Source organism: Salmo salar, chromosome 12, assembly GCF_965601325.2.
Source record: "Salmo salar chromosome 12, fSalSal1, whole genome shotgun sequence".
NCBI lineage: Eukaryota > Metazoa > Chordata > Actinopteri > Salmoniformes > Salmonidae > Salmo > Salmo salar.
In genome coordinates this window covers 99338772-99352524 of record NC_138302.1, presented here as the reverse complement: position 1 = coordinate 99352524, position 13753 = coordinate 99338772, and the positions used below count along the sequence as shown (strand labels likewise).

Below are 13753 nucleotides of genomic sequence, written 5' to 3'. Positions count from 1 at the left end.
GTCACTTACCATCACTCACCATCACCTACCATCACTACCATCACTACCTTCACTCACAATCATTACCCTCACTCACAATCACTACCATCACTACCATCACTAGAATAACTACCATCACTAGAATAACTACCATCACCTACCATCACTACCATCACTCACAATCACTACCATCACTAGAATAACTACCATCACTCACCATCACCCACCATCACTCACAATCACTACCATCACTCACATTCACTACCATCACTAGAATAACTACCATCACTCACCATCACCTAACATCACTCACCATCACCCAACATCACTCACTATCTCTACGATCACGACCATCACTCACCATCACTAGAATCACTTACCATCAAGACCATCAATCACCATCACTTACCATCACTACCATCACCATCACTCACCATCACTTACCATCACTCACCATCACTTACCATCACTCACTATCACTACCATCACTACCATCACTCACCATCACCTAACATCACTCACCATCACTACCATCACTACCATCACTCACCATCACTAACATCACTCACCATCACTACCATCACTCACCATCACTACCATCACTCACCATCACCCAACATCACTCACTATCTCTACCATCACTAGAATCACTAGAATCACTTACCATCACGATCATCAATCACATCACTTACCATCACAACCATAACTCACAATCACTACCATCACTCACCATCACCCAACATCACTACCATCACCACCATCACTCAACATCACTACCATCACTCACCATCACCCAACATCACTACCATCACTACCATCACTACCATCACTACCATCACTCACCATCACCCAACATCACTACCATCACTACCATCACTACCATTGCTCACCATCACTACCATCACTACCATCACTACCATCACTCACCATCACTACCATCACTACCATCACTACCATCACCCAACATCACTACCATCACTACCATCACCCAACATCACTACCATCACTCACCATCCCCCAACATCACTACCATCACTACCATCACTCACCATCACCCAACATCACTACCATCACTACCATCACTCACAATCACTTACCATCATTTACCATTGTCTGCTATCTCTTATCTATCTGAGAGTTACATAAAGTACAGGACAGAAGAAAAGATAAAGAGAGGATGAAGAGAGGGGAAGGAAAGGATTAGAGGATAGAGGGGAAAGAGGAGAGAGGGAGGAAGAGGAGAGAGGGAGGAAGAGGAGAGAGGGAGGAAGAGGAGAGAGGGAGAAGAGGAGAGAGGGGGAAGAGGAGAGAGGGAGGAAGTGGAGAGAGGGAGGAAGAGGAGAGAGGGGGAAGAGGAGAGAGGGAGGAAGAGGAGAGAGGGGGAAGAGGAGAGAGGGAGGAAGAGGAGAGAGGGAGGAAGAGGAGAGAGGGGGAAGAGGAGAGAGGGAGGAAGTGGAGAGAGGGAGGAAGAGGAGAGAGGGGGAAGAGGAGAGATGGAGGAAGAGGAGAGAGGGAGGAAGAGGAGAGAGGGAGAAGAGGAGAGGGGGAGGAAGAGGAGAGAGGGAGAAGAGGAGAGAGGGAGGAAGTGGAGAGAGGGGGGAAGAGGAGAGAGGGGAAAGAAGGTCGGTGTCTGTACAGATCTGTTTGAAAGCCACAGCTTTCCTACATCCGACCAAACAACCCCAAGACACCCACCCCTAATTAGTAGCATTCTTCACCCCAAGCGCCACCCCCCCTGCACGCACACACACACACACACACACACACACACACACACACACACACACACACACACACACACACACACACACACACACAGCCTTCACCCATCTGCTTTCTCTCTGTTCTCTGACAGGTTCATTAGCCTGCTGACCTACAGCTCAGCACTGCTCTCTGTGTCAGCCCTCGCTCTTATCTCATTACCGCGGTGACACAGAGGTCAGAGTTCAGGGGGCACTGACCGACACTGACACATACCACAAATGCAAGGACACCAAGTTTTTTTCTTACCGGTGTTACGTTGTCAGTAATCTCTGGTGGACAGACTAGATACATTAAATGGTACCGTAGATCTGATACTACGAGATGCAGGAGATAACAAAATACATTAGTTCTGGTGCTTGAGTTTTTGCCACTGGTTACTTGAACAAAGGTGTTAGCATCTTTTTGAATTTCAGGAGGGGAGGGAAACAATTTGGCCCACAGACTTTCCCATAACTTGCAAACAGAGAGGGTGGAACTGTTCCGATCCTCATTCTATCTCTTATCACGTACGGTACCAGAACTTAATGGACTATCTGACCAATTACACAAGACTTTAGTTCTGGGTTAACCAGGATTACGTTGTCTGGGAAAAACTCTGCCAGAGTCTCTGATAGTTATGTAGGTGTGTTATGTAGGTGTGTTATGTAGGTATGTTATGTAGGTATGTTATGTAGGTGTGTTATGTAGGTATGTTATGTAGGTGTGTTATGTAGGTGTGTTATGTAGGTGTGTTATGTAGGTATGTTATGTAGGTATGTTATGTAGGTATGTTATGTAGGTATGTTATGTAGGTGTGTTATGTAGGTGTGTTATGTAGGTATGTTATGTAGGTATGTTATGTAGCTATGTTAAGTAGGTATGTTATGTAGGTGTGTTATGTAGGTATGTTATGTAGGTATGTTATGTAGGTGTGTTATGTAGGTGTGTTATGTAGGTATGTTATGTAGGTATGTTATGTAGGTATGTTATGTAGCTATGTTAAGTAGGTATGTTATGTAGGTGTGTTATGTAGGTATGTTATGTAGGTATGTTATGTAGGTATGTTATGTAGGTATGTTATGTAGCTATGTTATGTAGGTTTGTTATGTAGCTATGTTATGTAGGTATGTTATGTAGGTATGTTATGTAAACTGGGTTCATCAGTTACTTTGCTTCCAAACATTCATAGTTTTACTCCAAGTCCTTCCAGACAGAAGAGTTTGAAACCAGATCTGTGTGAATGATGATATGAGCACTGAATGGTTGTTTCACCATGCAACGTGTTGACTGTGTGTGTGTGTGTGTGTGTGTGTGTGTGTGTGTGTGTGTGTGTGTGTGTGTGTGTGTGTGTGTGTGTGTGTGTGTGTGTGTGTACTGTCAGCAGTGTAACTGATAAAACATTATTATTACGACATATGTTTTTACTCTCTCTGAGTGGGCTTCAATTCCTCTGTTTTTTGGAAGTTAACCTCTGAAGTCAGAAACCCTGCCGACAGATAGACATTAACACGAACAGTACAGCAACCTTTTCAACTGAAATTCCCCTTTTTTGTGTTTTTTGATGGGGAGGTTTGACTTAAATGTGGATTAGGACCAATGTAAACAGGCCTGTGGAGGACAATGACCTCATGTCTACCTGTTTCCATCCAACAACGCAAACCTCATGTCTTCATGTCTCTGACCAACAACACAGACCTCATGTCTCTCTGTCTCTGACCAACAACACAGACCTCATGTCTCTCTGTCTCTGACCAACAACACAGACCTCATGTCTCTCTGTCTCTGACCAACAACACAGACCTCATGTCTCTCTGTCTCTGACCAACAACACAGACCTCATGTCTCTCTGTCTCTGACCAACAACACAGACCTCATGTCTCTCTGTCTCTGACCAACAACACAGACCTCATGTCTCTCTGTCTCTGACCAACAACACAGACCTCATGTCTCTCTGTCTCTGACCAACAACACAGACCTCATGTCTCTCTGTCTCTGACCAACAACACAGACCTCATGTCTCCCTGTCTCTGACCAACAACACAGACCTCATGTCTCTCTGTCTCTGACCAACAACACAGACCTCATGTCTCTCTGTCTCTGACCAACAACACAGACCTCATGTCTCTCTGTCTCTGACCAACAACACAGACCTCATGTCTCTCTGTCTCTGACCAACAACACAGACCTCATGTCTCTCTGTCTCTGACCAACAACACAGACCTCATGTCTCTCTGTCTCTGACCAACAACACAGACCTCATGTCTCTCTGTCTCTGACCAACAACACAGACCTCATGTCTCTCTGTCTCTGACCAACAACACAGACCTCATGTCTCTCTGTCTCTGACCAACAACACAGACCTCATGTCTCTCTGTCTCTGACCAACAACACAGACCTCATGTCTCTCTGTCTCTGACCAACAACACAGACCTCATGTCTCCCTGTCTCTGACCAACAACACAGACCTCATGTCTCTCTGTCTCTGACCAACAACACAGACCTCATGTCTCTCTGTCTCTGACCAACAACACAGACCTCATGTCTCTCTGTCTCTGACCAACAACACAGACCTCATGTCTCTCTGTCTCTGACCAACAACACAGACCTCATGTCTCTCTGTCTCTGACCAACAACACAGACCTCATGTCTCTCTGTCTCTGACCAACAACACAGACCTCATGTCTCTCTGTCTCTGACCAACAACACAGACCTCATGTCTCTCTGTCTCTGACCAACAACACAGACCTCATGTCTCTCTGTCTCTGACCAACAACACAGACCTCATGTCTCTCTGTCTCTGACCAACAACACAGACCTCATGTCTCTCTGTCTCTGACCAACAACACAGACCTCATGTCTCTCTGTCTCTGACCAACAACACAGACCTCATGTCTCTCTGTCTCTGACCAACAACACAGACCTCATGTCTCTCTGTCTCTGACCAACAACACAGACCTCATGTCTCTCTGTCTCTGACCAACAACACAGACCTCATGTCTCTCTGTCTCTGACCAACAACACAGACCTGATGTGTGTGAACTTCCTCCTATTATTTTGACAGCTGCACTTACGACAGCCTCTGCTCAAGCACACACACTACCTCACACACACACACACACACACACACACACACACACACACACACACACACACACACACACACACACACACACACACACACCACACACACACACACACACACACACACACACACACACACACACACACACACACACACATAAACCTCCGATAGCCTCTGCTCAATATGCCACAGCTAGACTGCACGTACCCGGGCTCTTCCAGTACATCAGTCAAACACACATTCTTCATGTTGCTCATTAGGAAAAACACACAGAACCGTCAATATGGTGCCAGCAGCAGGAAGTAGTCAATTCTGTACGAGGTCTCTCTCTCTATAGTTTCTCAGCTGTGCTACGATTGGCTCCAGTCATATGCTTCATCAGGTGTTGATCTAAATGACTCGTATTGTTCTCAGTGTTCAGCTTTACAACAACACATTACACTTGGTGCTGCATTGTGCCATGAGACGACTCCCTCTCTTTACCCCTTGCCTCTTCTCACGCACACACCACCCCAAATGATCTGCCAGCGATGAACGATAATTGTTTAATCGTTCGCTTCACTTTTATAACTCAAATGAGTTCACCACAGTTTAAATGACACCCCCCCCCCCCCCCCTCCTAATATCAGTATCACTGACCAACAAAAACAGAGAAATATGGTTAGACATAAAACATTGTTTAATCATCTGGTGTCAGAGGAGGAGCCCTTGACCAGACTTTCTAGGATATGTGCTCCACCCTCTCTGTCTCAATTCAGTTTACCTCAAGGGGCTTTATTGGCATGGGAATCATATGTTAACATTGTCAAAGCGAGTGAAATGGAAAATAAACATAAACAAAAAATAAGCAAAAATTAACAGTAAAAATTACACTTACAAAAGTTCCAAAAGAATAAAGACATTTTCAAATGTCATATTATGTCTATATACGGTGTCGTAATGAAGTGCAAATAGTTAAAGTACAAAAGGGAAAATAAATAAACTTAAATATGGGTTGTATTTACAATGGTGTTTGTTCTTCACTGGTTGCCCTTTTCTTGTGGCAACAGGTCACAAATCTTGCTGCTGTGATGTCACACTGTGGTATTTCACCCAATAGATATGGGAGTTAATCAAAATTGGATTTGTTTTCGAATTCTTTATACGTCCGTGTAATCTGAGGGAACTATATGTCTCTAATATGGTCATATCTCTCCCTCCCTCCCTCCCTGCCTCCCTCCCTCCCTCCCTCCCTCCCTCCCTCCCTCCCTCCCTCCCTCCCTCCCTCCCTCCCTCCCTCCCCAGAGCCCTCTCTCTCTGACTATCTGTATGTCAGAGCTAACCCCAGAGAGTGACCTCAGGAACCCAGCCTAGACCACGCATCCTGAAGGAGGAGGGAGCTGACAGGGTGTTATCACACACACACACACACACACACACTGACAGGGTGTTATCCTCCAGCCCTCTGACCCTCTGACCGCTTTCCACTATCTACCGCTAACAGGAGGGCACACAGAGAGGCAGGCCTTTCAGGCACACAGAGAGGCAGGCCTGTTAGACACACAGAGAGGCAGGCCTGTTAGACACACAGAGAGGCAGGCCTTTCAGACACACAGAGAGGCAGGCCTTTCAGACACACAGAGAGGCAGGCCTGTTAGACACACAGAGAGGCAGGCCTTTCAGACACACAGAGAGGCAGGCCTTTCAGACACACAGAGAGGCAGGCCTTTCAGACACACAGAGAGGCAGGCCTTTCAGACACACAGAGAGGCAGGCCTTTCAGGCACACAGAGAGGCAGGCCTGTTAGACACACAGAGAGGCAGGCCTTTCAGACACACAGAGAGGCAGGCCTTTCAGACACACAGAGAGGCAGGCCCGCCCGGGGCGGCCTCGGCCCGGGGCGGCCTTCAGGCACACGAGGGCAGGCCGAGACCGCGGGGCAGGCCTTTCAGACACACAGAGAGGCAGGCCTGTTAGACACACAGAGAGGCAGGCCTTTCAGACACACAGAGAGGCAGGCCTTTCAGACACACAGAGAGGCAGGCCTTTCAGACACACAGAGAGGCAGGCCTTTCAGGCACACAGAGAGGCAGGCCTTTCAGGCACACAGAGAGGCAGGCCTGTTAGACACGCAGAGAGGCAGGCCTTTCAGACACACAGAGAGGCAGGCCTGTTAGACACACAGAGAGGCAGGCCTGTTAGACACACAGAGAGGCAGGCCTTTCAGACACACAGAGAGGCAGGCCTTTCAGACACACAGAGAGGCAGGCCTTTCAGACACACAGAGAGGCAGGCCTGTTAGACACACAGAGAGGCAGGCCTGTTAGACACACAGAGAGGCAGGCCTTTCAGACACACAGAGAGGCAGGCCTTTCAGACACACAGAGAGGCAGGCCTGTTAGACACACAGAGAGGCAGGCCTTTCAGACACACAGAGAGGCAGGCCTGTTAGACACACAGAGAGGCAGGCCTTTCAGACACACAGAGAGGCAGGCCTGTTAGACACACAGAGAGGCAGGCCTTTCAGACACGCAGAGAGGCAGGCCTTTCAGACACACAGAGAGGCAGGCCTTTCAGACACACAGAGAGGCAGGCCTGTTAGACACACAGAGAGGCAGGCCTTTCAGACACGCAGAGAGGCAGGCCTTTCAGACACACAGAGAGGCAGGCCTTTCAGACACACAGAGAGGCAGGCCTTTTTGATATGCAGAGAGGCAGGCCTTTCAGACACACAGAGAGGCAGGCCTTTCAGACACACAGAGAGGCAGGCCTTCCAGACACACAGAGAGGCAGGCCTTTCAGACACACAGAGAGGCAGGCCTGTTAGACACACAGAGAGGCAGGCCTTTTTGATATGCAGAGAGGCAGGCCTTTCAGACACACAGAGAGGCAGGCCTTCCAGACACACAGAGAGGCAGGCCTTTCAGACACACAGAGAGGCAGGCCTTTCAGACACACAGAGAGGCAGGCCTTTTTGATACGCAGAGAGGCAGGCCTTTCAGACACACAAAAAGGCAGGCCTGTTAGACACACAGACGTTACTGATTAGAGAGGGAGAGGAGAGAGGAGGAACGTGTTTTCCTAGCAGGTATAGTACTAATGCTTTACTGTCCCGACAAGCAGACAACCCTCCAGGGAGAGATTATACCACACAGCTTGACAGATGGACATGAAACTGTGCAGTAAAAGTACATCATGATTTATCTGTCTTAATGACTGCATGACACGACCAGGAAAACTCAGGGCCATAGTTTAAGTCTCTACATCAGGGGTTCCCAACTAAATTCAGCCACCGGCTGTTTTTTTCTTGAGCACATGGTCACGGGACCGGAATATAATTACAAATAATTAGTAGATTAGTGACCACAAGAAGCCCAATGGATACAGTATTAGACAATCATTTCAAACCTCGATTACACTTGGATCCGATATGCTGTATGTTTATCTATTTATGCGTCGTAATACTTTGGGAACATATTTCCTAAGTTAAAAATGACTTTGAGCTGATTGCCTAGAGATTTTACAGTGAAAATAATGTTTTGTTTTTTAAAAACTTGGGGGGCCAAATAAAATCAATCATTGGCCAAATTTGGCACACGGGCCTCCAGTTGAAGAGCCCTGTTCTACGTAATAGATTGTGAATACATAGATATTAACATGAACATGCCTACTTTTTAAACACGCAACCTACTAAATCTCCTGGCCCTACAGTACAAATCCTCTGTTGTACCGAACAGACCATATCCCCTCTTTCCTTCCTCCACTACAACAATCGTTCAGTAGTTTTTTTCTGTTCTCCCCCATTCTGCTACTGTTTGTCTGAGGATCTGGGCTATAAAACCAGGAGAGAGTCTGGCTGTACAACAAGACAACAACAACACCGCTGATGGGTCCCGTGTGGCTCAGTTGGTAGAGCATGGTGTTTGCAATGCCAGGGTTGTGGGTTTGATTCCCATGGGGGACCAGTACGGAGAAAACATGTATGAAATGTATGCATTCACTACTGTAAGTCGCTCTGGATAAGAGCGTCTGCTAAATGACTAAAATGTAAATGTAATGGTTAGATTTCAGATTTCAGGCCTTTACATTATCAATCATAGTATGTTGCTGGGAAAAAAAACGAATGTGTTATGGTGTTACAAAACCCTGCTTGTCACACCCTGATCTGTTTCACCTGTCTTTGTACTTGTCTCCACCCCTCTCCAGGTGTCGCCCATTATCCCCTGGGTACTTATACCTGTGTTCTCTGTTTGTCTGTTGCCAGTTTGTTTTGTTTGCAAAACCTAGCACTGTTTGTTTCCCTGCTCCTGCCTGTTTCTTGCTCCTGTTTTCCAGTCCTTCCCGGTATTGACCATTCTGCCTGGCCTGACCCTGAGACTACCTGTCGTTTTGTACCTTTACCCCACCGTTCTGGATTATTGACCCCTGCCTGCCCTGACCCTGAGACTGTCAGCCGTCCTGGTCCCTTTACGCCCTTTCTGGATATTGACCCCTGCCTGCCTTGACCCTGAGACTGCCTGCCGTTCTGGGTCTTACCTAAACGTGACAGTTCGATCTGGTCATGACAGACCCACCAGATCCGCAACGTCCTCCCCTCCCAAGAAGCTATCATTGGAATGCACGAGGAGTTGCTTTGTGATCTGATGGCAGGGTTCCAGAGCTTGGCCGAACGTCACGACCAAGCCTTGAACACATTGTTGGAGCAAATCCGTGGGTTGCTACTAGGCAGCCTACCACAACGGTAACCCCCAGCCCCTCAGTAACCTGGCTGGTAGCAGTGCCGTCACTCCAGTTTCCCGGGAACCCCGCATACCTCCCCCCGGAGTGCTTCGATGGAGAGTCAGGCACCTGTCCGGCGTTTCTCGCTTAGTGTTCACTCATCATTGAGTTGCAGACTTCCTCCTTCTGCTCGGACCACTCTAAGATAGCGTACCTCATCATGCTGATGTCGGGAGGGCTCGCGCCTGGGCTACAGCAGTATGGGAACAACAGTATGCTTCAGTCGGGAGGAGTTCATGATAGAAGTAAATAAGGTTTTCGATACTCCATTCTCCGGGAGACAGGCTGCCCGGAAGTTACTCCAGCTTCGGCAAGGCTCCCGCAGTATGGCAGACTATGCAGTGGATTTCCGCACATTGGCAGCTTAGAGTCCCTGCAACCCGGAAGCTCGTTGTTCAACATGTTCCTCCACTGAGTTTCTGAGGAAGGAAAGGATGACCCGAGAACTACCGACGGATCTCGACTCGCTCATCACCTTGACCATTCGGATTGATGGGTGACACCGGCAACGAAGAAAGGAGAGGAGATTCCACTCGCCCGGCCAAGGATTCCATCTCGCCTCCGAGCTGTCCAAGAAGTCCTTGACGGCTCCATGGCCGAGAGAACCCGGGGCTACCCGAATTTCTCCGATAGTCTCCGAAGGCTGCCGGTTCACCTCTTCCCGAACCTATGCGACTGGGCAGAGCTAGGCTTTCTCCAGCTGAACGGCTATACAGGCTTCACACTAAGAGCTGCCTGTATTGCGGGACTACTTGTCATTTCGTCTCCACCTGTCCACTAAAAGACCAGGCTTACTGGTAGGAGCGAGTACTCTGTTGGCCATACAGAACTTTTCCTCTCTCCCTACTCACATCCCTTTTCATGCCATGTTGCTGTGGGGGAACCAGTCGAAGTCTCTCCGGGTCCTCATCGACTCTGGGGCCGATGAGAGCTTTATTTACGCTACCCTGGGTTCCGAGTTGGATATCCCCACTCAGCCTCAATCCATTCCCAAGGGCACATCCTTCACTAAACCCTAAACCTCAACTACATCTAGTCATTAATAATGTGGAAATTGAGCAAGTTGAAGTGACTAAACTGCTTGGAGTAACCCTGGATTGTAAACGTTCATGGTCAAAACATATTGATACAACAGTAGCTAACATGGGAGGGGAAGTCTGTCTATAATAAAGCGCTGCTCTGCCTTCTAAACAACACTATCAACAAGGCAGGTCCTACAGGCCCTAGTTTTGTCACACCTGGACTACTGTTCAGTCGTGTGGTCAGGTGCCACAAAGAGGGACTTAGGAAAATTGCAACTGGCTCAAAGCAGGGCAGCACGGCTGGCCCTTGGATGTACACAGATAGCTAACATTAATATTCATGTCAATCTCTCCTGGCTCAAACTGGAGGAGAGATTGACTTCATCACTACTTGTATTTATGAGAGGTATTGACATATTGAATGCACCGAACTGTCTGTTTAAACTACTAGCACACAGCTCAGACACCCATTCATACCCCACAAGACATGCCACCAGAGGTCTCTTCACAGTCCCCAAGTCCAGAACAGACTATGTGAGGAGCACAGTACTACATAGAGCCACGTCAGGTAACTGATGCAAGAAGTAAAATTTGATTTAAAAAAAAAAACAGATAAAAATATACCTTATCGGAGTATGAAGCAACACAAACATCGACACATGCATACACACACACGATAACATACACACTATACACACACATTATAGTTATGTGGTAGTAGAGTAGGGGCCTGAGGGCACACACTTAATGTGTTGTGAAATCTGTTATGAATATATTGTAATGTTTTTAAAATGTATAACTGCCTTAATTCTGCTGGACCCTTTGGCAGCAGCTAGTGGGGATCCATAATAAATACAAACACAAATGCCATGGATAGTCACTTACTTCATTAAAAAACAAACACAATTTTCAAGATAATTTCTCCCATCGGGTGAAATAAAGTTGATAATCTCCTCTCCTGCTGATAAACACAGGGGAGTTTAATTATTTGTGTTGGGGATCGCCATGCCGACAGCATTTGTAAAAACAAGGTTGTTGCTCGCCGTGCAGAGGACTGCAGGTGTTACTTCACAGATTTTTTTACAATATCATATAAAACCCCCCCATCCCACTTAGCCATTCCTACCCAATTGCATTGTACATCCTTTTCCCCCAATGACATTACCACCACTCTGTCTAAACGAATCAGTCCCTATTCCCTAATTAGAAAGCCATATTGAAAACCAGAAGTGTTGCCGTTTCAAGGACCAGAGCTCCCCAGTACACCAAGGACCAGAGCTCCCCAGTACACCAAGGACCAGAGCTCCCCAGTACACCAAGGACCAGAGCTCCCCAGTACACCAAGGACCAGAGCTCCCCAGTACACCAAGGACCAGAGCTCCCCAGTACACCAAGGACCAGAGATCCCCAGTACACCAAGGACCAGAGCTCCCCAGTACACCAAGGACCAGAGCTCCCCAGTACACCAAGGACCAGAGCTCCCCAGTACACCAAGGACCAGAGCTCCCCAGTACACCAAGGACCAGTACACCAAGGACCAGAGATCCCCAGTACACCAAGGACCAGAGCTCCCCAGTACACCAAGTACCAGAGCTCCCCAGTACATCAAGTACCAGAGTTTCTCAGAGTAAAACAGGAGCGGATATGAGATGCTAACCAACCTGTGTGTGAGAGCTGCAGACGGGGTCCACTCTGGCTCCAGGTTGCAGCGGTAGAAGACGTGTCTGGTAGCAACAGAAGCAGTTGGAGGGAAACACCCAGCAGAACACAGAACCTCCCTGGCCCCAGGATCCTCATCTTCATCGTTTTAGTGAGAACAGGTGGTCGCTGCTGTCACATCACCCTGTGGATCGTCTCAGCAGTTTCTAACGTTGGCAAACTGTCATGGAGAAGAAAAAAAAACACTTTCAAACAAGTCCAAGTAGGGCTTTTTCCTGAAAATGAAGACCTAAGCAGGAACTTGTTTATTTAATGTATTTTTTATTTAACCTTTATTTAACTAGGCAAGTCTAGCTAGCTAGATAACATTGAACCTAGTTGGTTATCTAGCTATGACAATCCGTTTGTACTGTAGCTATGGGGTTGGGATTATGGTCCATTGTTTAGCTAGCTAGCTATGACAATCCGTTTGTACTGTAGCTATGGGGTTGGGATTATGGTCCATTGTTTAGCTAGTTAGCTATGACAATGTTTGTATTGATAGTAGTATGAGTCAGGATTATTCCGGTTCATTGTTTAGCTAGCTAGCTACATGTCTAAACAAAAGACTCCTCTTCGCCAGGTGATCACATGACCCATCAAATTAGCCAGGTGTATCTGGGGGTGATTACAGCCATCTATAGTATTTCATGAACATGTGAACATGTCTAGACAATAGTGACCCGTCCAGTTAGACGTGGCTCAGGGGGGGTTATGGCATTTATTTCACATGATCAATTTAGACATGTGTGTCTGGGTAAACATCATCTAATAATTATGAAATAATTATACAATATTTTTATCTGGACACTTTCAAAGTCAGATTAGGATATAGGCCAAAGACTAGATAAAGTGTATTTTTTACCTGGAGTTTGTCCTTATTGTAGGCTACTACTTTTACCACTTTTAGTCTTGAAATCTTTGGTTGTTTACTACACTACCGTACTCACTCTGTTTAGTACATGGCCTCACATGTGAATCCTTAAAGAGATGGGTGGACCTAAGGCTTAAGAGGGTGTGAGCGATGCTGAATGGGTGTAGAAGATCTCTCCAGTAGGTACCAAAACATTCAAGGGTCTTTTTCTCAAAAGTTGGTTTACAAGTTTAGCAACTTTCAAAGCAGAATTCCTTTCCCAGTGTTCCTCAACTGCAGTGTATGATATAGCATTTTGTAGCTCTGAGTCTCTACTTTTACCCAATATAAAAAACACAGTTTCAAATTTTGCCACATAAGACCGAATCGAGGCAGTCGGTCACATTTATGTTCATAACTTAGCTAGACAGGCGTAGTTATGAACTGACAAGAGGTAGCTTATGATCAGATAAGGAAGAGAGAACCCTTCTGTCTGTCTGTCTGTCTGTCTGTCTGTCTGTCTGTCTGTCTGTCTGTCTGTCTGTCTGTCTGTCTGTCTGTCTGTCTGTCTGTCTGTCTGTCTGTCTGTCTGTCTGTCTGTCTGTCTGTCTGTCTGT

The 13753-nt window shown here is 46.9% G+C and overlaps 1 protein-coding gene across 1 annotated transcript in view; it reads right to left on the bottom strand.

Moving 5' to 3' along the window:
• LOC106566214 (semaphorin-3D) overlaps nucleotides 1–13753 on the bottom strand; it is a 141121-nt gene that overhangs the window by 81809 nt on the left and 45559 nt on the right. Inside the window, exon 2 of the mRNA XM_082959508.1 lies at nucleotides 12247–12464. Within this exon, the coding sequence (XP_082815634.1) occupies nucleotides 12247–12388 (142 nt within the window). The 5' untranslated portion in view covers nucleotides 12389–12464. The remainder of the gene's footprint in view (nucleotides 1–12246; nucleotides 12465–13753) is intronic.